Source organism: Sapajus apella, unplaced genomic scaffold (genome assembly GCF_009761245.1).
Source record: "Sapajus apella isolate SASKATOON/1434 unplaced genomic scaffold, GSC_monkey_1.0 scaffold15, whole genome shotgun sequence".
Lineage (NCBI taxonomy): Eukaryota > Metazoa > Chordata > Mammalia > Primates > Cebidae > Sapajus > Sapajus apella.
In genome coordinates, this window is record NW_022436955.1 from 10,066,197 (window position 1) to 10,092,575 (window position 26,379).

The 26,379-nt window shown below is 47.6% G+C and overlaps 1 protein-coding gene across 4 annotated transcripts in view; it reads right to left on the reverse strand.

Annotated features, from left to right (window-relative positions):
* Positions 1–26,379, reverse strand: part of TK2 (thymidine kinase 2) — a 38,758-nt gene that overhangs the window by 5,413 nt on the left and 6,966 nt on the right. For 3 of the 4 annotated variants that reach the window (XM_032284119.1, XM_032284116.1, XM_032284118.1), the window contains exons 4-8: positions 22,354–22,407; positions 14,699–14,788; positions 11,334–11,407; positions 1,678–1,766; positions 1,008–1,087 (exon numbers count right to left, since the gene is read on the reverse strand). In XM_032284119.1, the coding sequence (XP_032140010.1) occupies positions 1,008–1,087; positions 1,678–1,766; positions 11,334–11,407; positions 14,699–14,782 (327 nt within the window). In that variant the 5' untranslated portion in view covers positions 14,783–14,788; positions 22,354–22,407. The remainder of the gene's footprint in view (positions 1–1,007; positions 1,088–1,677; positions 1,767–11,333; positions 11,408–14,698; positions 14,789–22,353; positions 22,408–26,379) is intronic. The other variant, XM_032284117.1, reaches the window with a different exon arrangement.

The following is a 26,379-nucleotide window of genomic DNA, read 5'->3' on the forward strand; positions in this document are numbered from 1 at the left end:
GTATAAACAAATAGTGTCAGTATGCTGTCCTAAGGGCTATGATCACAGAAAGCCAGGGGGTGGGGGTGGGAGGTTACGATGGAAGGAGGGTCAGGGAAGGCTCCCTGGAGGAGGTCACATCTGAGTTACACTTTAAAGACAAAGGAAATGACTGTGCAGAGGCACATTTGCATAACTCCACAGTGCGTGTGGATGTCTGTGTATGGCCACAACTAGTTCCTTATAGCCAAAGTATAGAAGGAGGGAATGGAAGGAGATAATGCCAGAGAGGCAGCTGGGGCCAGGTCATAAGCCATATTATAAAGTGGGGACTGCATTCTAGCCAGCAGCAAGGCATTGAAGGGTTCTGGGCTGGGAAATTGCACGCGTGGTGTTGAGTATTGGATATATCAGCCATGCGGCAGCCTGGAGGCCGGATTTTGGAGGGAGATGTGAGGAGGGAAGGACAAGATGAGAAGCACAGCCCAGGTCTGTACTGGAAAGTCCCCATGAGAGTCAATGTGGCCCAAGCAGAGTTGAGAAGAGCATGGCATCCCTCCACTGTGCAAATGCTACTGAGCATAAACACTGTCTGCATGCCTGGCCACTGCACTAAGCACTAGCGATGCAGCAGTGTGCGAGAGGGCTTGGTCCTGCCCTCTTGGAACTCATATTCTTTCTAGGGAGGACCCAGAGAGCACAAGGCCAGGCAATCTTCAGGAGGCAGAACAGACAAGCCTGGGTGCTGCCAAGATGGGGAGGGGGCGGTAGAGAGAGGAATGCCTCCAAGCAGGAGGGTTGCCAAATCGTGAGTCACAGACCACAAGAAGCCAAGCAGATCTGGACATCCACGTGGGTCTCCAGCCAAACAGTAAGTTAGAGTTCAGCCTCTGATACACTTGGTTCCTGTTTCTCTCTCTGCAGACAACGGCACAATGATCTCATGGGAGTGGGGACAGGAGAGGAAGCCAGGCTTGGACAGGGTGGTTTCCCAGTTCATCTTTAACCAAGTTGAAGAGGCCTCTTACCAGTGGAATGACCTTCTCCTCTTCCCTGCATCTCCTCTTTAACCTCTGGTAACAAGTCTCAGGATTGGTCCGAAGGTAAACTGAGGTTAAAAGGATACGTGGCTCTCAGGACTCTACTCACAGCTTGGAAGCAAAGGCCAAGGCCAGGAAAGGCAGACACGTGGGCAAGGGTGGGAGGAAGGTCTGCACAACTCGAGCAGGAGGCAGGGAGGGCCAGCTCTCAGCTTGACCACTGACCCTAGGCCCCGACTGTCATTCTCTTTCTGTGTCACCAGTCCCGTGGCATCATTCTGAGGCTGAATGGGATTCTGTTCGTAGACAGAGCTCAGCACAGGCCTCACACCTGGGAGGTCTCAATGAATATCCAGGCTCTGTCTTTCCCACTCCTTTACAAACTAGAAAAACCCATCAGATCACAGTGGATTTGGGTCTGAAAGTAGCTGAGCCAGGGAGGGAAGTTTAAAGAACACAGGCCAGGGTTCTTCCCCATGAAAGACCAGAAGCCCTGAATCCTGTCTGCCCTCAGGGAGAAGGCTGAACTCTCGTGGGGAAGGAATCTCCGAGGGCAAGTGCCTCACCCACTGCCCCCAAGGGTTGGGGCCCAGCCAAGCACATCCTCAAGGGGCCCAGGAGAGAGACCAGAGAGGGAGGTGGGAGGGGTGCATCTCACCTATCAAATCAATGGATACGTCCATGTTCCTCAAGATCCAGTCAAACCATTCCGACAGAACTATATAGTCCACTTCTGGCATCTTCCCGCTGCAATGAGAGTTGTGAGGGCTTATTCACCTAAGAGTGGCTCTTATTCACCAAAGGTGGCTCTCACTGAAAGGGAGCCACCAAGGGTGCCAGGGCACAGTGTGATCCAGGCAATATTGTACATGCAGTGACAAGGACCCTAAGCATTCCCAACCTCCTGCTGCCTGTATACAGCTGATGGCACAATGCTGCAAGGGCCACAGCATGGAGTGATGGGAGAATTCACCTGGGATTGGAACTCTAAGTGGAGAAAAGGACTTTAAAGCTCATCACCTGAGAACAGAGACAGCGCTCAGGCTGGGCAATGAATCAGCAAACCAATTTCACTACTAGAAACGTATTTCGTGGGCCAGGGTGGTGGCCCATGCCTGTAGTCCCAGCACTTTAGGAGGGTGAGATGGGAGGATCACTTGAGGTCAGAAGTTCAAGACCTGCCTGGGCAACATGGAGAGATCCCATGTCTACAAAAAAAGTTAGCTAGGTGTGGTGGCACACAACTATAGTCCCAGCTACTTGGGAGGCTGAGGCAGGAGGATCACTTGAGCCCAGGGGTTCAAGGCTGTAGTGGGTCATGACCATGCCACTGCACTCCAGCCTGGGCAACAGACTGGGACCCCTGGCTTAAACAAAACAAAAAAACTATTTTATGAAAATAATCATAGATGCTTACTGTGGCACTGTTTAAAACAATAAAAAACTAAGTCTTGGTAAATCTATATAACAGAAAATTCATGCAGTAACTGAAGGATGATATTGCAAAATAATATTTAATGGCATAGAAAATTTCAAATCTAACGCTCAATGAAAGCAACAGGATCTAAAGCTGTATATACCCCAACCACATTTCCAAAAGTATTTACCAATGGGTCTTGGAAAGGCGGGAAAGAAAGGCATCAAAACATACAGTGCTTTTCTCTGAGCTGCAGGACTATGTGAGACTTTTCTTTTTTTCTTTATATCTTTTTGTACTTTCCAAATTTTAACTACACATTACTTCTCAAATCAGCAATGGGGGTTGGGAAGCATTACTACATATTTTATTTTTTAGACATAGTCTCACTCTGTCACCCAGGCTGGAGTGCAGTGGCACTATCTCAGCTCACTGCAACCTCCACCTCCCAGGTTCAAGCAATTCTACTGCCTCAGCCTCCCAAGTAGCTGGGACTACAGGTGTGTGCCACCATGCCCAGCTAAATTTTCATATTTTTAGTAGAGACGGGGTTTCACCATGTCAGCCAGGCTGGTCTCGAACTCCTGACCTCAAATGATCCATCTGCCTCAGCCCCCCAAAGTGCTGGGATTACAGGCATGAGCCACTGCACCCAGCCTATTACGTATTTTAAATGTTAACTTTAAAAGAAAGAAAAGAAGGCAAGAAAGTGGGAAGGAAGGAAGAACCAGGGTGAAGAAGAGATCTGGCATCTATTCCAGGTATTCCTGTGGGTTTCCTGTGCCCTGAGAGGAAATCAACAGAAAAGAGACAACAGGAATGGTCACAGCTGGAGGGCACATGACCCTCACAGGCATAGCAGAGGAATTCTCTCTTTTAACACCCTCCATTTTACTAGTGGCACCATGTGGGATCGGCTCAGAGCTGGATTTGGCAAGACTGGCCATGGGAGAATGGCCATACCTGAGCCTTGTGCAGTGGGAAGCTCCCAGTGGGGAGGGGGTGGGGAGAGGGTGGGGAGGGGGTGGGGAGGGGTGACTCCAGTCTCACGAGTGGATGAGGATGGAAGGAGTAAGAGGCTGGAAAAGTGAGGCAGGCACTCTGGGAGACCAAGAGCACAAGCAGCCTTGTCTTGGGGCCCTAACAGCAAGGCGTGGCACCAACTGGAGAGGGACATTCTCCCCTAGTCCTGGAGACCACCACCATGTCCTCAGCAGAAAAGAGCATTTGACACAGGAGTGGGAGAGTGGATGGAGAACAGCAGGCGGGCCTGAGCAGACTGCAGCACAGAGACCAGGGCAGACCAATCTGTGGGACTGCCAGGACTCCCAGAAAATCTGGGGAAGCTGCGTCGGGAAGGGGAGGCGGGAGGAGTGGGAAGAAAATCCTACAGCATTGCAGAGAAGACTCCCAGCCATCAAAACTCAGGTACTAAAAGTTCAGGTGATGACTTTGGGCCCACAGGCTGCCTCTCTGCCTCCTTTCCTCTTACCTGCTTAAAAGTAGCCCATTCTTTATTCAGGGCCCATCCACAGACCCAAGGGCTTCAGGGAAACCTGATCCCACCCCAAGCTTTCAAGCTTTAGGGTGAGCACAATCGGTCTAAGAGAAATCGTCTCCCCTGGTTCCAGAGATGGGTTCGGGAAGCCAAGATAAGTCAATCAGTGCAGGGTCTCCCCCAGCCAGGGGCCAGATTTGGATTGGGCAGGCGTGAGGGAGGCTTGTAGGGACTTACAGAAAAGATGCTTCTGCACACTTAGGGAAAAGCCACTAGCAAGATATCTACCCTTACTCCAACCAGTGAGTGAGAAGCCCAGTGTGCCGCAACTACATTGTCACCCTGAGAGAATCACACTGAGGACATGAACAGGACACAGAGTAGGAAAATGTAGAGAAACTGGGCCAAAGGCACCCAATTCAGCCATCCGTTGGGAGTTGATGACAACTCATTGTTCAGGCTACCCTGAGTCGGGTTTCAGGTAGTTCAGCTCCGAATATTTGATGTTTAAGAAACCAAACCACTCTCTCTCGACTTATTTTCCTTTTCTGGAAAAAGAAGACTGAGAACAAAATTGGCTCTAAGTAAATGAGGATTTGCAATGAGGAAGGTGCTGATTAGCTTCTCCCCTAATCCAGCAAACTCGTGGCTTGAGGGCACAGAAGCAGCAGCACCGAGGGGGTGGGCCAGTTAGCAGCAATGTGAGGAGAAGCTAAACTGCCCATGGGACATTCTCCCAAGACTCCAAGGCCGGACTAGCCACTGGAGGACCTCTCATGCATCTGCACAGCTCGAGGGAGATTCTGTCCAATCCCAGAGCTGGGAGGGTGCCCATGGATAGGAACATGGAACTGAACCACAGTTCAGAACACACGAAGCATGGTGTTCACTAAAACCAAACCGACCACCACCACAAAACAGGCACAGTACATGGAGGTCTGCACATGGAGACATGGGGACGGGTTACACCCATGGGGGTCTCTCGGGCTGAGAGACTCTGGTGGCTCTGCCCCCATGACTCCCCTGGGAATCAGGTCCAGGTGGTCACAGGGGCCTCCCATTCCCACCCCCACCACAGCTGAACAAAAGGCTTTCCCCACAGGGTTGGTGCAGACTGAGGGGCAGCCTCTCCCTTCCCTATGCTCTCGGAAGGGGTCCTTGGTGGGGTGGCCTCCCATGGGCAGGGCCACTAGGCCAGACCTATGGAAAACCTTTCCATGACTGGAACCATGTGCCGGAAGGGTCTGGGGGATCCTGGAGGACTGACTGACCAGTTGCTGAGCTGAGTGAGGAAACAGAAGTCTAATTTCCACTACTCTCAGTGATGTGGGGCACAGTGGGCACTGTTCTAACCGTATTTCCTCCTAGAAACTCTGCCTGGCTCCTCCTGTGTCTGCCTCAAGCATGGGGCTCCCCATCTTGTGAAGGGCTCCCCATCATGGCACTTTGGGAAGCTTTTTCCTAGAATATCCAGGGAGTGACGAAACACAAGCTCCCAGGCAGGAGCTCACACCCCACATGCCACCATGTAGTTCCCAGTACCTGGCTAAACTCCCTGCAGGTGGGAACGAAGACATCTTATTCTACATATGGGCAAAGGACTCAGCCAAACTTGGTTCTATGCTACATTTTGCATAAGCAGTGGCAAGGACAATAATCTGCATTTAAAAACGTCTACTTTGGCCAAGCACTGTGGCTCACGCCTATAATCCCAGAACTTTGGAAGGCTGAGGCGGGCAGATCACTTGAGATCAGGAGTTTGAGACCATCCTGGCCAACATGGTGAAACCCCTCCTCTACTAACAATACAAAAATTAGCTAGTGTGGTGGTGGGCACCTATAATCCAGCTACTCAGAGGCTGAGGCAGGAGAATCACTTGAACCTGGGGGTGGAGGATGCAGTGAGCTGAGATTGATCGCACCACTGCATTCCTGCCTGATCAACAGCACAAGACTCTGTCTCAAAAACAAACAAACAAACAAACAAAGCCCACATCTACTTTCTCAGTAATACTTCGTTGTGGATGACCCCTGCATCGAGGGAAGCTGGAGCTGTCTGGAGAGTGGCCAAGCTCTATTCTTCCTTCCCTTCATCCCTTCTGTGGCTCTGGCTAAAAATACTTTTCACTTTGTCCTGTGGCTGCCCGACTCCTGGCCTAGGAATAAACCCAGAAACTTTAAAAACAAAGATAAGGCAGGGCGCAGTGGCTCACACCTGTAATCCCAGCACTTTGGGAGGCCGAGGTGGGTGGATTACAAGGTCAAGAGATCGAGACCATCCTGGTCAACATGGTGAAACCCCGTCTCTACTAAAAATGGAAAAATTAGCCGGGCATGGTGGCATATGTCTGTAGTCCTAGCTACTCGGGAGGCTGAGGCAGGAGAATCGCTTGAGCCCAGGAGGCGGAGGTTGTGGTGAGCTGAGATGGCGCCACTGCACTCCAGCCTGGGTAACAAGAGAAAAACTCAGTCTCAAAAAAAAAAATATATATATAAGACACAACACAGCCCCTGGCAACCCAAATACGAAGCAACAAATGTGAAATTAACAAACCACAGGCTAGGTGCAGGAAACAGGAAATCCGGCACTGTGCAGAACTTTTCACCACAGCCCCAAAGACAACCCTCAGGCCAGGGCCCTTGCTCTTATGACCCCCAAAAGTCCAATGAAGCCCCAAGGAAGCCCCAGCATCATAACTCTGGGGGAAAGGGTCTAGGTGTTAGGATGGAGGGCTCCCTGTGGACCACCTGGCTACCAGCTTTTTTTATTTTTGAGACAAAGTCCCACTGTGTCACTTGTCACTTGGGCTGGAGTACAGTGGTATGATCATGGCTCACTGCAGCCTTGAACTCCTGGGCTCAAGCAGTTCTCCTGTCTCAGCCTCCTGAGTAGCTGGGACTATAGGTTTGCACCACTCAGGCCCAGCTAATTTTTACATTATTTTGTAGAGATGGGGGGGGTCTTCCTTTGTTGCCCAGGCTGGTCTCAAACTCCTGGCTTCAAGTGATCCTTCTCCTTCTGCCTCTCAAAGTGCTGGGATTACAAGCATAAGCCACTATGCCCAGCTCTGCCACCTTCTTCTGAGGCCCTTACTCCTCAAAGTGTGATTCTGGACCAGTAGGAATGTGGTCTCACCTGGGCATCTGCTAGAATAGTGGCCTCTCAAGCCCCACCTGAGTGCTGCTGAAGCGGAACCTGCTCATAAACAAGATGCAGAGGGGGTCGTGGGAGAAGCCTAGAGTAAGGCCTGCCTGGAAAGAGGCAGAGTGCCCCCACCCCGGGGCTAGTACCTCTGGATTCTCAGCTTTGGGGGCCCCAGTGGGCCCTGAAGCCTTTGGCCTTGATGAGAGAAATCTAGATGCCTCCTGCCACTTCCTCATTCACTGCTTGCCCCCATACAGCAGGGTGCAGAACAGCCTCCCCTCCTGTGGTTAGTTCCTGCCCAATCAGGAAGGAGCGTTGGCTTTGTAATCCTTTCTCAGTTATTTATCTGGCCAATAAGGTCAACAACCAGACAATAAGTTCAGCTCCTGTCCATGGGTCCCTGCCCTGTCTCTTAACCTGAGAGCAGATGCCCCAGTTTCCACATAAGCAGGTGCAGTTCACAAGTGAATCACTTGCCCTGGGAAGGTGTTTTCAATGCCCCTATGGCTCAGTTCTCTGCCTCCTGGATGGGCTTAGGGACTCTGGGGTATGTGGCTGAGGGAGTGGGAACTCCAGGCCATATGCTAAGCATGGTGTTTCATACATACAGCCACTGTCCTCAATGATAAGTATGTAAATTATTATTTTTAGATATAAACTTAAGAACATATTGTGGAGGAAAATGCAAAATTCAAACAAATTCTAGGTTAAAAGAGGAGACTCCAAGAAACTTCTGGGTTATTGGCAGGTGGCTGCTTTGGACCACAGGGGCTGGGAGGATGAGGAAGCAGAGCTGCAGGAGGCTTTCCTCTGGAAAGCCTTGCCTTTGGAAGACTCCAGTGAAAGTGTCCGAGGAACACCGCCTTTTCTCATCTCCCTGGAGACCATGGTGGGTGACCTAGCCCTCCAGGCAACCACAGTGCTCCCAGCAGCCTCTGCAGTACCCACAGCCACATGCCCACTGACAGCCTTTGGCTTCGAAAGATCCCAGTGACGGATCTCAAGGACCCAACAAGGTCTTCCTGGGAATCTGAGCCATATGAACTTAAAATAATTAGATCCCAAGAACAGAAACAAGGATACTGTAAGGTTCTTCTGTGGTTCATTGTTCCACAGAAATCCTGACCACAGAGGCCATGCATTCCGGGAGGGCGGGGGGAAACATAAATATAAAGTCATCAGGGCAGGAAATGAGCTAAAAAATTAAAAGCTCCTTTCTCTTCCTGAACCACCCACAAAACAGCTCCAGGTGAGGCCTATGTCATCTGTACCACTGCCACAACCATAGAGATACAGAACTGACACATCAGGATGACGCAGGACCAAGGGTGTGAGTTACCAAAGCCCATGGCCATCAGCAGGAACTGTGACCTGGGCCAAGCAAAGACAAACAGCTCCTGGGGAAATCTACCTGGCGCTGGGCGGCCTACAGGTTTGGGGGTGGAATTAGGAAACTGACAAACTTCATAAAGACCAAGGTGGGCAAGGACCCACAAAAGGGTCCTAAGACTTGAAGGAGACAGCAGGTCCAAAGGTGCTTCAGAGATGGATAAGAGGAATCAGAGGTGAGAGATGGGCTCAGAGAAATGTAGAAACTTGGTCTTGCTCACAAACAGAGCAAACTTCAGAGCCAGGATAGAACCCTGGTCTGTCAAATGCCACACTCTGCCCTCTCCCCTTAACCTCTGGTCATTCCATTCCAGAATTACTCACTTCAAAAAGAGCCCTCAGGCTGAGCACGGCTATAATCAGGCTCATGCCTGTAATCCCAATACTTCGGGAAACTGAGGCAGGAGGATCACTTGAGCCCAGGAGTTTGAGACCAGTGTGGGCAACACAGGGAGACCCTGTCACTACAAAAAATAGAAATAAATTAGCCAGAAATGATGGCATGTGCCATAGTCCCAGCTATACAGGAGGTTGAGGTGGGAGGATCTCTTGAGCCTGGGACGTTGAGGCTGCAGTGAGCCATGATCATGGCACTACACTCCAGCCTGGGTGACAGAGCACAAGCCCATCTCAAAAAAAAAGCAACAAGAGTCACTGGCCCCACACAGAACAGGCCAAGCTGGATGTGATAAGAAGATAGACACAGCGCCGCTCTGTGAGGTTCACAGGTAATTTCACCCTACTGCCAACATCTGTTCCTTGGGCTACAGTTTTTTTTTTCTTTTGAGATGGAGTCTCCCACTGTCACCCAGGCTTGAGTGCAGTGGCACAATCTCAACTCACTGCAACCTCCGCCTCGGGCTACAGTTCTCATCAGAGCAGTATACAAACATCACAGAGGCTCCCTTCTGCTCTCGCTCTCCTCTCTTCTGTCTTGCCTGTCCTTCCTCTGGATGAGGCTCTAAGGAGCAGGAGCTGAAGAGGGAAGAGGGCTGGATAAACCTAGCAGTGGACACTCGGAAACCCAGGTTGTAGGATGAAGACAGGGTTCTAAGTTCAGGAATGCCACCTGCTAAGAGGGCAAGCTGCAGCCTACAAGAAGTCTGAGGTCAGGGGGCAAAGCCACCAAGGACTCACCTTGGCTGCCAGCCACTGAGCCCACAGCATTGCTCTGATGCTCTAAGTGGATTTGGAGCAGAGGCTCTCATTTTGGGGGGTGACACAGGCTCAAAGGGATGATCCATGGCAGCTAAGAGCTCCTACAAGAAGCCTTTTTAGTGGCCCCTCAAATGAAACGTGCAAAACAGTGGAGGGCCAGAGCCTGAGGAACAAGTTGAGCTGGAGATCAAAGCACAGCCACAGGTACCCTTATCCAACAGTAGCTAATGAGAATCAACCAGGAGCCCGCTCTGTGCTGGGTCCACACTAGGCAAGGACACCAAACTCAGTGCCCACCCTTAGGAGCTTACAGTCCAGTGGGCAGAGGCAGTGGGGGTCAGTGCAATAAACAATTAGACATATACTAAATTGAACCACGTAAAACTACCATTTTTGTAGGTCATCATTGGTTAAATAATTTCATATAATTGTCTTAAATACTACAAAGAAAACGAACAGAAAGTAGTCATTAAGAATAACAAGAGGGCCGGACACAGTGGCTCACACCTGTAATCCCAGCACTTTGGGAGGCTGAGGCAGGAGGATCACTTAAGCCCAGGAGTTTGAGACCAACCTGGGAAACATGATGAAACCCTGTCTGTCTAAAAATACAAAAAAAAATAGCCAGGCATGGTGGTGTGTGTCTGTAATCCCAGTTACTTGGGAGGCTGAAGGCAGGATGGCTTAAGCCTGGGGGAATGGAGATTCTAGTAAGCTGAGATTGTGCCACCATATTACAGTTTGGGTGATAGAGCCAGACCCTGACTCAAAAACCAAAAACAAAACAAAGACTATCAAGGAGCTTGCCCTATCTAGACAGGGTGGTGGGGGAGAACTGGGAGACAGTAGCATTTAGGAAGACAGCTACAGATAAGAGTGAGAGGAAGGGCCTCAGCACTGACATCGGAACAGCTCTGTGAGGGAGGGACAGCAGCATCCCAAGCTTACATCAAGGACAGGTGGGGCCTGCAACCCATTTCCCCAAGATCCCTAGAAATCAACAGTCTCTGAGCACAGGGATGGAAGGTCCCATGCCTGAGCCCTTGGCACTGACAGGCCACCAGAAGCCCCCTAACTAGGTATATATAACAGTCTGCTCTCATGAGGGAAGTTTTCAGTGAAAAACACAATAAATGTAATGCACACTGTGGTAGGCTGATTCACTCAACTCTCTACCCTTCCCTATAGCCTTGCACCATGCTGTGTAACTCACTGGACCCTTCCACCTTTCCACCCCGGCTCATGTGACCATGTGACCTGCTCTGACCAATGGAATATTAGCAAGCTTGGAGCAGAGGCCTAAAAATATGTCCTTGCATCTCTACTGTTGCTTTTGCCCTCTGTCACCATAAGAAGTGGACACCTGGGCTGGTTTGCTGGTCCCAGGAGGGTGACAGGCAAGAGGAAGAGCAATGAGCCACCCCTAGTCACCCTTGCTTAGGCCATCCTAGATTGGCTGATCCCCAGACATCTCACTGAGCCCAGCCAAGGTCAGCAGAGTTGCCTGGTGACCACCCTGGCCGACTGGGTAATGAATGCAGATAGCTGTCTGCCATGAGGATTCGTGGCTGTTACACCACGTTGCTATGGCAATGGATAACTAAGAAAACAGTGGGTACTCTGTATCTGTCAATCGAATAACGAGTTTCTATTTCATTTTGAAAAATTCGTGGTTTAATAAATTATCAATTATGCAAACTACAGTACCTTCTATACAGGTTTTCTACAAAAATGTATCTTGCGCTGTGAATCGACCTCTCCATCAACCGTACAGATGACATCTAAAGGAAAACAAAAAAGAATCACTAACTCAGGGGAAGAGGAGACAGCCAAGGGGCCTTGAAAAATGTCTGTTACTCCCACTGCCTGTGGATTTTGCTGAATATGAGAATCAAGGGGGCAGAGAGAGTGAGGCAGGAGGACCTCCTCACTCCCCTGCCGGGTGGAGAAGCCATATCTGCCACCAGGCTCAGGCTGTGTTCTCCTTCCACCCTGACTTGCCCCACACCCCAAAGCTGCATGCATGGCCCAGCAATGCCGAGGCTGAGGGCTCAGCAGCAGCCCTCCCATCTCTTTGATGGGAGAGATGAGGCTCAACTGGAACACGGCCAAGCACTGGAAAAACTGTCCAATGCTGTCCACTTGAGGCAACATGGAGTGACTACCACAGATCTATTAGGGTGACTTTGCTTAAGCGGAGGGACCGCATGCATGAGGTACAGCCCCACAAAGGTCGGGGTGGGGGTGATGTTCTGGGGGCTTTGCCCATAGAAACTGGGAAGGACGATGCCCGAGAGGGAGGAAGACAGCCTGACAGCGCCCCTCCCTGCCAGGATGTTCACACCCTCCACAGACAATCTTGCCCTTTGTCCAGCATTCTTCCAGCAAGCAAGAGGCACCCACCCTGACCCTTGATGCCAGGCAAACACTAATCTCACTTGGCCATGGCCCACAGCACCCATGGGACCTGGACCAACATATTCAAGGCAGATTCAAAGCCATAACCGAGGCACTTCCTGCCTTTCCCTGCTGTCCTTCTGTTCATCCATCCTCTGTCCATCATCTTCCTTTCCATTCTTTCATCTTCTCTTTCCTTACTTCCTAGCTTGCCATTCATCCCTGTCTCCTTCTGCTCATCCTTCCTGGTCTGTCTGTCTTTCTCTGTCTGCCTCCTGAGGTAGATTTCCTTAAATAGAGGAGCACGCTTTCGTCCCCTCCTATTCAGATATTAGCAAAGACAATTTAGGTTTGCAACTGAGTGTCTGCTCCAGGAAAAGCGAATTAGCAAAGGCGAATGCGCTAACCTCAGATCTTCCAATTTCCGGATTTGTGTCATTTAGACAGATATTTGGGGAGATGGAAATTCTTATTCACCAAAAAGGTCCCGCTCACATCTTCCAAATTTAAAAGACAGACTTACAAAAGAATAATAGTGATTGTTGCAGGTACCCAGACCAGGATGGAACTGTCCAGCCCACAGCTGTGCCAATGTTAATTGGCCGTAGGGATAGTCTGTCTCCTTCATGAAGAGCCTTAAAGCTGGCATCATAGGTTGTGCTTACAGCTTTGAAACAAGCACTGATCAGGACCTCCTCAGTCCCCTTTCTTCTAAGTGACTGTCCCTAGATGCATCCTCACTGATGGAACAGGCCTAAGCAGCCATGTTTGTGCCCTGGGTCATGTCCCCAACACCTGATTGAACCAGGGTTGTTCACCTGACCCAAGCTGAAGCAATCAGATTCTTTGTCTCAAGAATTTGAAGTAAGAGCCAGATCCCATGAAGGTTAGATTAGTGGTTCTCAAATATGAAAACAAACAAAGCATACATTCAAGTCACCCGGAGGGCCTGATAAAACACAGATCGCTGGGCCTCATCCCGAGAAATTCTAATTCAGCAGGTCTGGGATATGACCAGAAAATGTGCATTTCTCTTCTATTCTTTTTTTTTTGAGACAGAGCCCTGCTCTGCCGCCCAGGCTGGAGTACAGTGCCATAATCTCAGCTCACTGCAACCTCCGCCTCCCGGGCTCAAGTGATTCTCCTGGCTCAGGCTCCCCGAGTAGCTGGGATTACAGGCACTTATTACCACGCCCAGCTAATTTTTGTATTTTTTAGTAGAGACAGGGTTTCACCATGTTTGCCAGACCGGTCTTGTGTAGGGGGAAGATCCCATAAGTGCCAAGGCAGGAGCAAAAGGCCTCAGTCTATCTCCATATAAATAATGAAGAAGAAGGTAACTAGAAATATAACCATAGTAGTTATTAGTTATTCATATATGATCTTAGTTATTCGTAGGTGATCTTAATTCTTTTACTAATGCCTCTCAGGTCGGAAGTGTGAACCTGGGGCAACATTGTGAAATGAATGACACTAAGGCAAGATGCTTTAAGCCCTCTGTCACGCCCGCATAAGGGCTGCTGGAGGGCGCCTTGGCTGTGCAGCAGCGCCAGCGCTGTGAAAGCGCCCCATTTAGCCAGTTAGAGAAGGAGATGTCTAAAATGGCTGAGACGTCTCCTTCCTTGGGAAGTCTGGAGAAAACTCTCCTTCTTCAAGCTCTTGTGGTAGGCCTGATGACTGTCAGGCAGGCCCATAGACATCTGGGGGTTAACTGTCTCTATGTGATGCTGTGCTTCGGTGGTCACGTTCCATGTCTACTCTCACGTTCTGCTTTTGCATCTGGTTCCTTTCTTCTTAGAAAAGATAATCAATAATAGTAATATAAATCTTAATGTTTTAGTTCTTTCTTGATAAGTATGGAAAAAGTGCTGATGCATTATGCTCCTTACCTTACTTCGGGTGCCAGAAATTCCTGAGCCTCTACCTGAATGATATGTGATGTACTTGACCCTATCACTGCCATGCCCTATCCACAGTCTCCAACCACCAAGACCACGCCCTACCTACCCTGTCCCCAGATTTGCAATTCAATAAAAGTGAGAGAGTCCCAGGATTCTGGGCCACTGCTGATCTCCACGATTTGGGTAGCAGTGGACCCCTGGGCCCAAATTCTCTTTTCTCTATCTCCATGTCTTGTGCCTTTTATTTCTACAATTTCTCGTCTCCGCACCAGCTGGGAGTGGCTCACAGAACCCTGTCGGGCTGGACCCTATAGTCTTGAACTCCTGAGCTCAAGTGATCCGCTCACCTTGGCCTCCCAAAGTGCTGGGATTATAGGCGTGATCCACTGTGCCCAGCAGAAAATGTGCATTTCTAACAAGTTTCCAGGTGATGCTTCCGTTGCTAGTCCAGGGACTACACTTTGAGAAGAACTGAGTTAAAAGGCATTGAGCGCAGCAGTGATACGTCATACAGATGTGATACATCATACAGATGTGAGCTCAGAATGCTGGCAAGAGGGGTCCACCTGGCTGTCTTAGGTTTGTGGGTAGGGGCACTGGAGGCTGGCCAGCAGAGAGCTGCAGGATCCAGAAACCTTGGCCCCAAAAAGAGAGGCCTGCACAGCACTGAAGGCCCAGCCTGGCTTCCTTGTGAAGTTTCCCTTCCTGGCAATCACATACCCCAAGTCTGAAAAAAATGTTTAGGAAGGTTGAAACTGAGCCTCTGAAACATACCTGAGGACGAGTATGCCTATCCAGCATGGTGAGCTGCACATACGTCTGAAGCGTAAGGCCCCAGCGAGAGGCATCGTGATACATCAGGCCCTGCAAAAGGAAATACACAGCACTTTCTGTCAAAGTGGCATCTGCAGGACCCTGGTCTCACAAAGCACTGAAAGACAGCTCAAGAAACCTACACAGGCAGAGTTGGAGCTGGAGATGAACCCAGCATGATGACGGGGCTCTGAGAGCAATGTGGACAAAGGCAGACACTAAAATAATTATAGGACGGTACGGTAACAGCTATAATAGAAGCCTATGGGAAGTCTCCAGAGGACCAGAGCAATTATGCCAGACAAAGAAATGAAGGGCATCCAAATTGGAAAGGAAGAAGTCATCTTCACCTTCTTCATGGACAATATGATCTTACACTTTGAAAAGTTTAAAGATTCAAGCCATTATCCTAAGCTAATTAATGTAGGAACAGAAAAACAAATACTGCATGTTCTCACTTCAAGTGGGTACTTATAAGTGGGTACAATGGGTACTCATGGACTTAAAGATGGCAACAATAGACACTGGGGACTCCTAGAGTGGGGAGGAAGGGAGGGACAAAGGTTGAAAAAGTACCTATTGGGCACTATACTCAGTACCTAGGTGATGGGATCCATCATACCCTAAACCTCAGCATCATGAAATATACCCAGGTAACAAACCTGCACATGTACCCCCCAAAACTAATATAAAAGTTGAAATTACCAAAAGAAAAAAAAACCTTAAAGACTCCACCAAATAACTGTTAGAACTGATGAGCAAACTCAGTAATATTGCAGGATACAAATCAACATGCAAAAATCAGTAGCATGTATATACATTAACAGTGAACAATCTGAGAAAGAAATCAAGAAAGGAATCCCATTTGCAATAGCTACAAAGAATACAAAATACTGGCCGGGCACAGTGGTTCATGCCTATAATCCCAACACTTTGGGAAGTGGAGGCAGCCGGCTCACTTGAGACCTGGAGTTCAAGACCAGCCTGGCCAACATGACGAAATCCCATCTCTATCAAAAATACAAAAAATTCGCTGGGTGTGGTGGCATGCGCCTGTGATCACAGCTACTCTAGAGGCTGAGGCATGAAAATTGCCTGAACCCAGGAGGCAGAGGCTCCAGTGAGCTGAGATTGCATCACTACACTACAGCCTGGGCAACAGAGTGAGACCCTGTCTCTAAATAAATAAATAAATGTAAAATACCTAGGAATCCATTTAACCAAAGAAGCAAAAGATCTATACAAGGAAAACTATAAAACGATGATGAAAGAAATTGAAGAAAACAGACAAAAAATGGAGATATTCTATGCTCATGGATTAGAATAGCTAATATTGTTAAAATGACAGTACTATCCAAAGCAATTTATAGATTCAATGTAATCTCTATCAAAATACCAATGGCATTGTTCACAAAAACAGTAAAAAAATCCTAAAATGGATTTGAAACCACAAAGACCCCAAACAGCCAAAGCAATCCTGAGCAAAAAAAAAAAAACAAAGTTGGAGGCATCACACTACCTGACTTCAAAATGTACTACAAAGCTACAGTAACAGCTAGGCACACTGGCTCTTGCCTATAATCCTGTCACTTTGGGTGGCCAAGGTGGGAGGATGGCTTCAGGCCAGAAATTCAAGCCCAGCCTAAGCAACATACCAAGACCCCGTCTCTACAGAAATTAAAATAAGGAAATTTAGCCAGACATGGTAGTACACACCTGTAGTCCCAACCCTCTGGAAGCTGAGGCAGGAGGATCGCTTGAGCCCAGGAGTTCAAGGTTACAGTGAGCTATGACTATGCCAACTGTGCACCAGCCTGGGTGACAGAGCAAGACCCTGTCTCTAAAAAAAGATTAAATTAACAAAATGCTATAATACTCACATCAGCCTGGTACTGACATAAAAACAGACACAAAGACCAGTGGAACAGAATACTCAGATATAAATCCATGCATTTACAGCCAACTCATCTTTGACGAAGGTGCCAAGAACATACAATGGGGAAAGGACAATCTCTTCAATAAATGGTGCTGGGGAAACTGAATAACTATATGCAGAACAATGAAACTAAACCCCATCTCTCACCATACACAAAAATCAATCACAAATGGGCTAAAGACTTAGAAATATGAGACTTGAGACTATGAAACTACGAGGAAAAACCACTGGAGAAATGCTCCAGGCCATTGTCTGGGTGAAGGTTTTTCTGTGTAAGACCCAAAAGCAGAGGCAACTAAAGCAAAAACAGACAAGTGGGATTACATTAAGCTACAAAGCTTCACAGGAAACAAGCAACAAAGTGAAGAGATAACTCACAGAATGGGAGAAAATGTTTGCAAGTTACCCATCTGACAAAGGATTCATAACCAGAATATATCAGGAGCTCAAACAACTCAATAGTAGAAAAAAAATTCTGATTTTTAAATTAGCAACAGATCTGAATAGACAGTTCTCAAAAGAAGATGTAAAAACAGCCAACAGATATATTTTTAAATGCCCAACATCACTAATAATCAGAAAAGAACAAATCAAAAGTACAATGAGATATCATCTCACCCTAGTTAAAATGGATTTTACCAGGCCAGGCGCGGTGGCTCAGGCCTGTAATCCCAGCACTCTGGGAAGCTAAAGTGGGTGCGTCACCTGAGGTCAGGAGTTCAAGACCAGCCTGGCCAATATGGTGAAACCCCGTCTCTACTAAAAATAAAAAAAAAATTAGCTGGGCATGGTGGTACACACCTGTAATCCTAGCTACTCAAGAGGCTGAGGTAGAAGAATTGCTTGAACCCAGGAGGTAGAGGTTGTGGTGAGCCAAGATCACCACACTGCACTTCAGCCTGGGTGACACGGCAAGACTCCAACTTAAAAAATAAAATGACTTTTATCAAAAAGGCGATAGGTGTGGAGAAAGGGGAACCCTTGTACACAGTTGGTAGGAATGTAAATTAATACAGCCAGTATGGAGAACAGTATGAAGGTTCCTCAAAATACTAAAAATAGAGCTACCATGTGATCTGGCAATCTCACTACTGGGTTTATAGTCAAATGAAAGGGAATCAGTATATTAAAACTCTATCTGCACTCCCATGTTTGTTACAGCAGTATTCACAATAGCCAAAGCATGGAATCAACCTAAGTGCCTATCAATGGATGAATGGTTAAAGAAAATGTGGTATATATACATATATATACAAATATTATTTAGCCATAAAAAAGGATGAAATCTTGCTGTTTGCAATAACATGGTTGGGACTGGAGGTTATTAAGTGAAATAAGCCAAACACAGAAAGACAAATATCATATGTTTTCATCCATATGTGGGAGCTAAAAAAAAAATGGATCTCATGGAGATAGAGAGTTGCTGGGTTTGGTGGCTTAAGCTGTAATTCCAGCTACTCAGAGGCTAAAGCGGGAGGATTGCCCGAGACCAGGAGTTCCAGAGTATATTACTGGTTACTAGGGGCTGGAAAGGGTAGGGGAGAGAGGGGGATGAAGAGAAGTGATTAATGGGTACAAATATATGGTATGATAGAATAAATAACACTAGTGTTAGATAGATCGGTAGGGTGACTATGGTTTACAATAACCTGTTGTGCATCTCAAAATAGCTAGAAGAGGCCAGGCACAGTGACTCATGCCTATAATCCCAGCACTTTGGGAGGCCATGGTGGGCAGATCACTTGAGGCCAGGCGTTCGAGACCAGACTGGGCAACGTGGCAAAACTCTGTCTCTACCAAAAATACAAAAAAATTAGCTAAGCACAGTGGCACATGCCTGCAATCCCAGTTACTTGGGAGGCTAAGGCAAGAGAATCACTTAAACCCAGGAGGCAGAGGTTGCAGTGAGCCAAGATCATGCCACTGCACTCCAGCCTGGGTGACAGGGCAAGTCTTAGTCTCAGGACCCAAGAAACTGGGATTGCAGGCTAGAAGAGAATAATTTGAATGTTTCTAGCATAAAGAAAAGACAGCCAAGAGCAATGGCTCATGCCTATAATCCCAGCACTTTGGGAGGCTCAAGGCAGGAAGATCACTTGAGCCTAAGAATTCAAGGTTACCGTGAGCTATAACTGTGCCACTGCCCTCCAGCCTAGGTGATATAGCAAGACCCTGTCTCGAAAGAAATAAATTTTAAATTTCAAAAAAAAGTGAAGCTCTTTAAGATAATCTGCAAAATAATGCTTTGGTTTGAATGAGTCCCCCAAATTTCATGTGTTGGAAACTTAATCCCCAATGTGGCAGTATGTAGCAGGTGGGCCTTTAAGAAATGATTGGATCATAAGTGCAGAGCCCTCATGAATGGATTAATCTATTCACGGATTAACGGGTTATCTTACACTGGTGGCTTTATGAAAAGAGGAAGAGAGGCTGACCTAGCACGCTCAACCCCTCACCATGTGACACCCTGCACCACCATGGGACTCTGAAGACTCCCCACTAGCAAGAAAGCCCTCACCAGATGCACCCCCTCAACCCTGGACTTCTCAGCTATCCAAAATGTGAAAAATAAATTCCTTTTCTTTGGAAATTCAAAAAATAAAATCGCCAAGGAACATGCATTCAAGTCCTTCAATGAATGGTCTTTGAGCCCTCTGTAGTCTGTTCTCTATCCAGCCACCCAAGTGAGTCCCTGAAACCTTAATCAGTTCTTGCCACTCCCCGGCTCAGAACCTTCCAATGGCTTCCCATTGCATTTGGAATGAATTCCAAACCCTCACCATAGCCCACAAGGCCTTCTCTCATCCATTCCTCAGCCTACTCAGGAGACTGAGGCAGGAGAATTGCTTGAACCCAGGAGGCAGAGGTTGCAGTGAGCCGAGATCGTATCACTACACTCCAGCCTGGGTGACAAAGTGAGGCTCCGTCTCAAAAAAAAAACAAAAAAAAAACCTACTCTGGCCTGGTCAGCTTCCAATCACATAAGCTTTGTGTTTCTTAAACAGGCCAAGCATGGTCCCACCTCAGGGCCTTCTGCCTAAACACTCTTCATCCAGATACCTACAGTGCTCACGCCCTCAAGGTTAGGCCTCTGCTCAAATGGCACCTTATCATAGACACATTCCCTGGTTATCTCATGTAAAACAGAAGCCCACCCACTTACTCAATCACTCTGTATCCCCTCTAGATGCAAAACACTTCATGCTCCAGCGTACACTTACTAAGAAACCTGTTCTGTTCTTTTCCTCATTTTTAATTTTACTTATTTTTATTTCTTTTAGAGAAGCGGGGTCTCACTAGGTTGACCAGGGTGGTCTCAAACTCCTGGCTTCAAATGATCCTCCTATCTCAGCCTCCCAAAGTGCTGGGATTACAGGCATGAGCCACCACTTTTCATTTTTCTCTTGGTGCAAACTAATGAAACTCCAGTGCTCTTCATTGAGAACTGCAGGCTTCTCTAACTGCAGTTGAAAGAAAATTTCATAAAGGCGAGGAGAAACACTCCCTTTTGCCTGATGGCTGCAGAAACAGTCACCCTTCTGCATCAGAAAACCAATTCAGATAAAGTGATGAATTAAGATTTTTCACAAAAGCATCGATCTTGCTTTTGGTCTAGAGTGGAAACTTGTATAAAAATAGCTACTTCTATTGCATTTTTTATTAGAAAACTCTCATTGGATAGGCTATCTGTACCAAGCACACTGATTTCTGAGGCTGTGATTCTGTCCCGTGAAATGTCACCTATGATCCCTAACATCTGCAACTCTAGTGGTCTTACTTCATAACCCAGCCCGGTTCCCCCTTGGCTGCTAGAGAACAAGAACGTCTCAGAGGTTTCTTTATTATATCCAAAGAAGACGCCTAGCATTCCATCTTCTCCCACGTGCACAGAGGAGAAGTTCTTGTCTCTGTAGGATTCTTTATTCAAAGACTGAGAGGTTTTGCCTTATTTAAGAAACATCCTTTCACCTGCTTTAGTTTTCTTCCTAGCTCCTATTACCACCCACCGGATTATATGTTTGTCTTCTGCCTCCCCACACTGGAATATTAGAGGCAAGAGAACAAGGGCTTTGAATTTCTCTTTTTTTTTTTTTTTGAGACAGAGTCTCACTCTGTCACAAGGCTGGAGTACAGTGGTGCAATCTCAGCTCACTGCAATCTCCGCCTCCCATGTTCAAGCAATTCTCCTGCCTCAGCCTCCCAAGTAGCTGGGATTACAGGCATGCACCACCACATACAGCTAATTTCTGTATTTTTAGTAGAGACAGGGTTTCACCATTTTGGCCAGGATGGTCTTGATCTCCTGACCTCGTGATCCACCCACCTCGGCCTCCCAAAGTGCTATGATTAAGGCATGAGCCACCGCGCCCAGCCAAGGCCTTTGAATTTCTCATTGCCATATCATCCAGAGGAGTCTGCCACATGGCTGAAATGCATGAATATTGGTTGATTGAATGGATGAATGCACAAGCTCCTACTAAGTGCTAGGCAGTGTACCTAGGTTTTAGCAAATAACAGTGAGCAAAGTAGACACAGTCCCTGCTCCTAGTAGAACTCAGAGTCTAATGAAACACATGGGCGATGCCAATTGTGTTGCTAAAAATCAGGGGGCATGGCCAGGTGCAGTGTGTCACACCTGTAATCCCAGCACTTTGGGAGGCTGAGGCGGGCAGATCACAAGGTCGGGAGATCTAGACCATCCTAGCCAACACGGTGAAACCCCATCTCTACTAAAAATACAAAAATTAGCTAGGCATGGTGACACATGCCTGTAGTCCCAGTTACTCAGGAGGCTGAGGCAAAAGAATCACTTGAACCCGGGAGGCAGAGGTTGCAGTGAGCCGGGATTGCGCCATTGCACTCTGGCCTGGTGACAGAGTGAGACTCCGTCAATCAGTCAATCAATCAATCAACCAATCAATCAATGGGCAGCACAGGCTTCCAAGTCCATTTACTAACTGTGTGACCTCGGGCAACTTATGTAAGTGCAATTGCCTAAGCTGAAAAATGAGACTAATAATCCCTACATCATGGGATGGGAGCTCAGAACCAACATCCCTTTTTAAAGCTCTCTCTTGCAGGACCCAGATTCTATCCATCTCTTTCAAGCAGCCGGAGCATAACCTCGAAATGGGGAAGGTGAAGGAAGGGATGCAGCATACTACAGCCCCTGTTGCTAGGTTCAGCCTTGGGAAAGCAGGTGGGCGGCTTCCAGGTAAGCCAGAGGCAGCCCCTGTTACTAGACAGGGCTAAGTTGCAAACCCAAGTCAGGGGTCCACCAAGGATCCTGGTTACTTACAGATAGGACTTGGAGGGGTTAGCACTGGGAAGCCCTGGGTTTTGATGTGTTTCTTATAGGGGAGGGGAGGGCTGGAACTAGTAACAAGAAATGGACACCCCTAGTGGCTAAGATCAGCCACTGGGAATAGTATGGGACAGCTGACAGGAAGTCCCTGGGCTCTGTGCACAGCCACTCAGGCCTCAGAGATCCTTGACCTCAGAACACCAACATGCTACCACTTTCTGTTTGTCCCTCCCTGGTCTTCTCCAACTCAGCTAAGAGCACAGAGGATGCCTGGGCAGGCTCAAGCTCAGGCAGAGGCATCATCATTCTCAGGTGCTTAAGGAGAAACCAGGAGTTCGAGAAACCAGGATTTCATGAAACCAGCAACCCACTCACCAGAGGATTGTGGCCACGGACATTTCTCCACTTGGACACAGGCTCCGTTAACACCTGAAAGGAAAGAAAACATCAGAGCTGCTGTTCCTCCATGCCGAACCCTGTAAAAATGTGTGAGTTTGAGGGGAAAGCGAGGAGAGAAGAGAAAAAGAGAGAAAGATTATCCAAATTTGGGTGGCCAAGGTGGGCCAAAATTGCTGAGCAACCTCTGTGAGGTCACAACTCTATCCATCCCTGTACTAATGTGCCAAGCACAGGTACGTCCTACCTCTCTGTTTGTCCTGGTAGCCTCCCCAAGGTCAGGGCTGGCTCTCTCCAACCCTCTTTTATGTACTCTATCCCAGCTCTGCCAGCCCACCACATCAGGTTGGCAGGTGGGTGGGAGAAACCAGGAGGGACATGAGACAGAGCTGGGCCTTGGCAGGCCACCTGCCTCCGTTTCCCACCTCGGATCACTGCACTGGGTACACTGGCTGCTGAGAGTCCACGTTTCTTTAGTACGCTCCCTGTCTCACTGGTTTGGAGGCATTCTTTCTCTCTGGTCCTGTTTGTACCTTTTAGAATGACTGCCAATTTCTTCAGCATCCTGTGTGTTTTCAGACACATATCAGGATCCCTGCCGGGCATTTCTAGAGCCTCCATCTGTGGTCTAGACACACAAATCTGGGACAACTACAGACTCTGCAAGAGCCTTTCTGGGTGTGCAGGTATGTGCCAGAAGAGATTTAAATGGTGCTCTTGGGGCCAAGATCTTCAGAGTGTCAGGATCCATCTGGGACCTTTCAGAGTATATGTGAGAAGGGGCCATAGGTGACAAAAGACCAACTGCAGGCAATGCGTAGAACTCTTGAAAAGTAACCACCCTGGCCAGGCACAGTGGCTCACACCTGTAATCCCAGCACTTTGGGAGACCGAAGCAGGCAAATCACTTGAAGTCAGGAATTCAAGACCACAGTGGCCAGCATGATGAAACCCCGTCTCTACTAAAAACACAAAAATTAGCTAGTCATGGCGGCACATGCCTGTAATCCCAGATACTTGGGAGGCTGAGGCAGGAGAATCACATGAACCCAGGAGGCAAAGGTTGCAGTGAGCTGAGATCACGACACTACACTCCAGCCTGGGCAACAGAGCAAGACTCCATCTCAAAAATAATAATAAAAGAAAAGTAACTACCCCCACCCTTCACACCTCTGAGTCTTTGCTCACGTTGTTTCTTCTGCCCAGCATTCCCACCCCATTCTACTTCACATCAACTTTCATCACATGGAAAACTCCTATACACCCTTCAAAATCCAGTTCAAATATGTCTTCCTCTATAAAAAGTTCCCTGCCCCTCGAAAACTCCCTCTCCTTCTAGCTCTTCTTCCCAGCCCCTAAGTAGCATACATAGCACCACTCAGGCACACGAGAGGCTGGGTCACAGGCAGCCTTGCTCCCCGGCCCAGCTCAGGGGTGCTACATCCATAGCACTGTCACCCAACAAACATTGATTGAGTGCCCACTGTGTGCCAGACACCCATGCCAGGCACTGAGAATACAACAATAGCAAAACCAGCCCAGCCTCTGCCTTCCCCTTTAGCCTATCAGGGGAAGCAGACGTTACTCAGGTAATCACAGAAGCCAACAAGTTTTCAAACCCCAAGAAGTGATATAAAAGAGAGGTACAGAGGGGCCAGAGGATCCTCCGTCAGGAAGCATAACCTCGCTGGGAAGGTCAGGGGACACAGAGCTCAGATCTGAAGGGAGAGTGGTCTTCCTAAAGCCAGCAAAGCTCTTTGTCCCATAAAAGAACCAAACAAGGGTGTGGCCCCTGCCAGACACCCTAGGCTGGGATCTGGCTGTACCATACACCAGCCAAGTGACCCTGGACAAGCCACTTGACCTCACTGAGCCATGGTTTCCTCATCTGCAACTGTGGTAAATATGGTACCTACTTCAGAGGGACTATTCTTGTGAGGATGAGATCATTTATTATTTACAATGAACCCTTCACACAGTGCTGGACAAACAGCATTATACCCATTGCATGTTAACTGTCATTGTTGTTAATCAGCTCCAAGGTCTTCAGTGAGACTATAAGCACTTCTAAAGTGCCACTAAGAGTCCTATCACTCAGGGCAGGGGTCAAGAGTCCCCAACACCCACCCTCCTCCCCAGGTTTGATGATCTATGAGAACTCACAGGACACAGCACACAGTCATACTCACAGCAAAGATGGATTACACCAAAAGGACACAGAACAAGATCGGCAAAGGAGGCCGGGCACGGTGGCTCATGCCTGTAATCCTAACACTTTGGGAGGCTGAAGCAGGTGAATCACTTGAGGTCAGGAGTTTGAAACCAGCCTGGCCAACATGGTGAAACTCCATCTCTGCTAAAAACACAAAAAAATTAGCCAGGCATGGTGGTGGGTACTTGTAATCCCAGCTACTTGGGAGGCTAAGGCAGGAAAATTGCTTGAACCTGTAAGGTGGAGGTTGCAGTGAGCCGAGATCGTGCCACTGCACTCCAGCCTGGGCAATAGATCGAGACTCTATCTCAGGAAAGAAAAAAAAAAAAAGAAAAAAAAGAAAGGGCAGGGCGCAAAGTCTGAAGGAAACCAGGCACAAGCTTCCAAGGGTGCACAGTACACGCTGAATTCTCCAGGCAACAAAATGTAACAATACATGTGAAATGCTGTATAGCAGGCAAGCTGGCCTGAGCCTAGGAGTTCAGGGTTTTCATCAGTGCTTAGCCATGCAGGAAGCCACTTCCTGACATGTACCAAACTTCCAGACTCCCAAAGAGAAAGCAGGTGTCAGCATAAACCACACTGTTTGCAAAAACAGTTTAGGCAGAGAACTACTGTTATCAGTTAGGAATGGTGGGGGCCCTCCCAAGATCTAAGTTCCCAGATGCCAGCCAAAGACCACTTTTGCAAGCAGGCATGTCTAAAGGGCAGCAGTCTTAGGCCTGCTATGTTAACTCTTTCCTGCATAGCAGCAGGACACAGGGAGGACAAGGACAATGAACACAGCAGGACAAGGGCTATATAATGTTTATTATTATTTTTATCAAACTATATATATTACTTTTTTTTTTTTTTGAGACAGGGCTTCACTCTGTCACCCAGGCTAGAGCTCAATGGAACAATCATGGCTCACCACAGCCTCAACCTCCTGGGCTCAAGTAATCCTCCCACCTCAGCCTCCTAAAGTGCTGGGATTACAGGCATGAGTCTTCACACCTGGCCATGTATATATTTCTAATAGAAGTAAAAACAGGAAAGGAAGAAAGGGAAGAAGGAAAGAAAATGACTATGAAAGTATGGAAATTATAGCTTCTGTAGTAACAAAAGAGAGCCATAAATAGAGAAGATTACACCATGAAAATCTAGAACAAGGAAGACAGGTCAAGGTCTTAGTGTGGAGACAATTCTTAAACATCTCTGAGGTTAGTTTTAGCAACTAGGCTTTAAATGAACTAGAAATAAATTAATTGCCTATGCATAGTAATACCCACTGCTCAGACACTGCAATTTCTGATGTCACACTTCCAGCCCTGCTCAATAGCCTGACCTTCCTTCTTACCCATGTAGACTCTTTTCCAAAGCAGACTTTGGCGCAGTCCATAGTTGCACCGTCCAATACAGTGGCCATGAGCCACATGCAGCCATTAAGATCTTGAAATGTGATTAGTCCAAATTAAGATATGTTACACTTATTATACAAATACAGTTTGAGCATCCCCAATTGAAAAAATCCAAAATCCTAAATGCTCCAAAATCCAAAACTTTTTGAAAACTGCTATGACACATCAAATGAAAAATTCCACACATAAATACCTAAAACAAACTTCATTCACAAAATTATTTAAAATATTGTATAAAATTACCTTCAGGCTATGTATGTATGAAACATAAATGAATTTCATGTTTTGGCTTGGATCCCATCCCCAAGATCTCATTAGGTTTATGCAAATATTCCAAAATCTGAAAAATTCTGAAATCTAAAACACTTCTGGTCTCAAGCATTTCAGATAAGA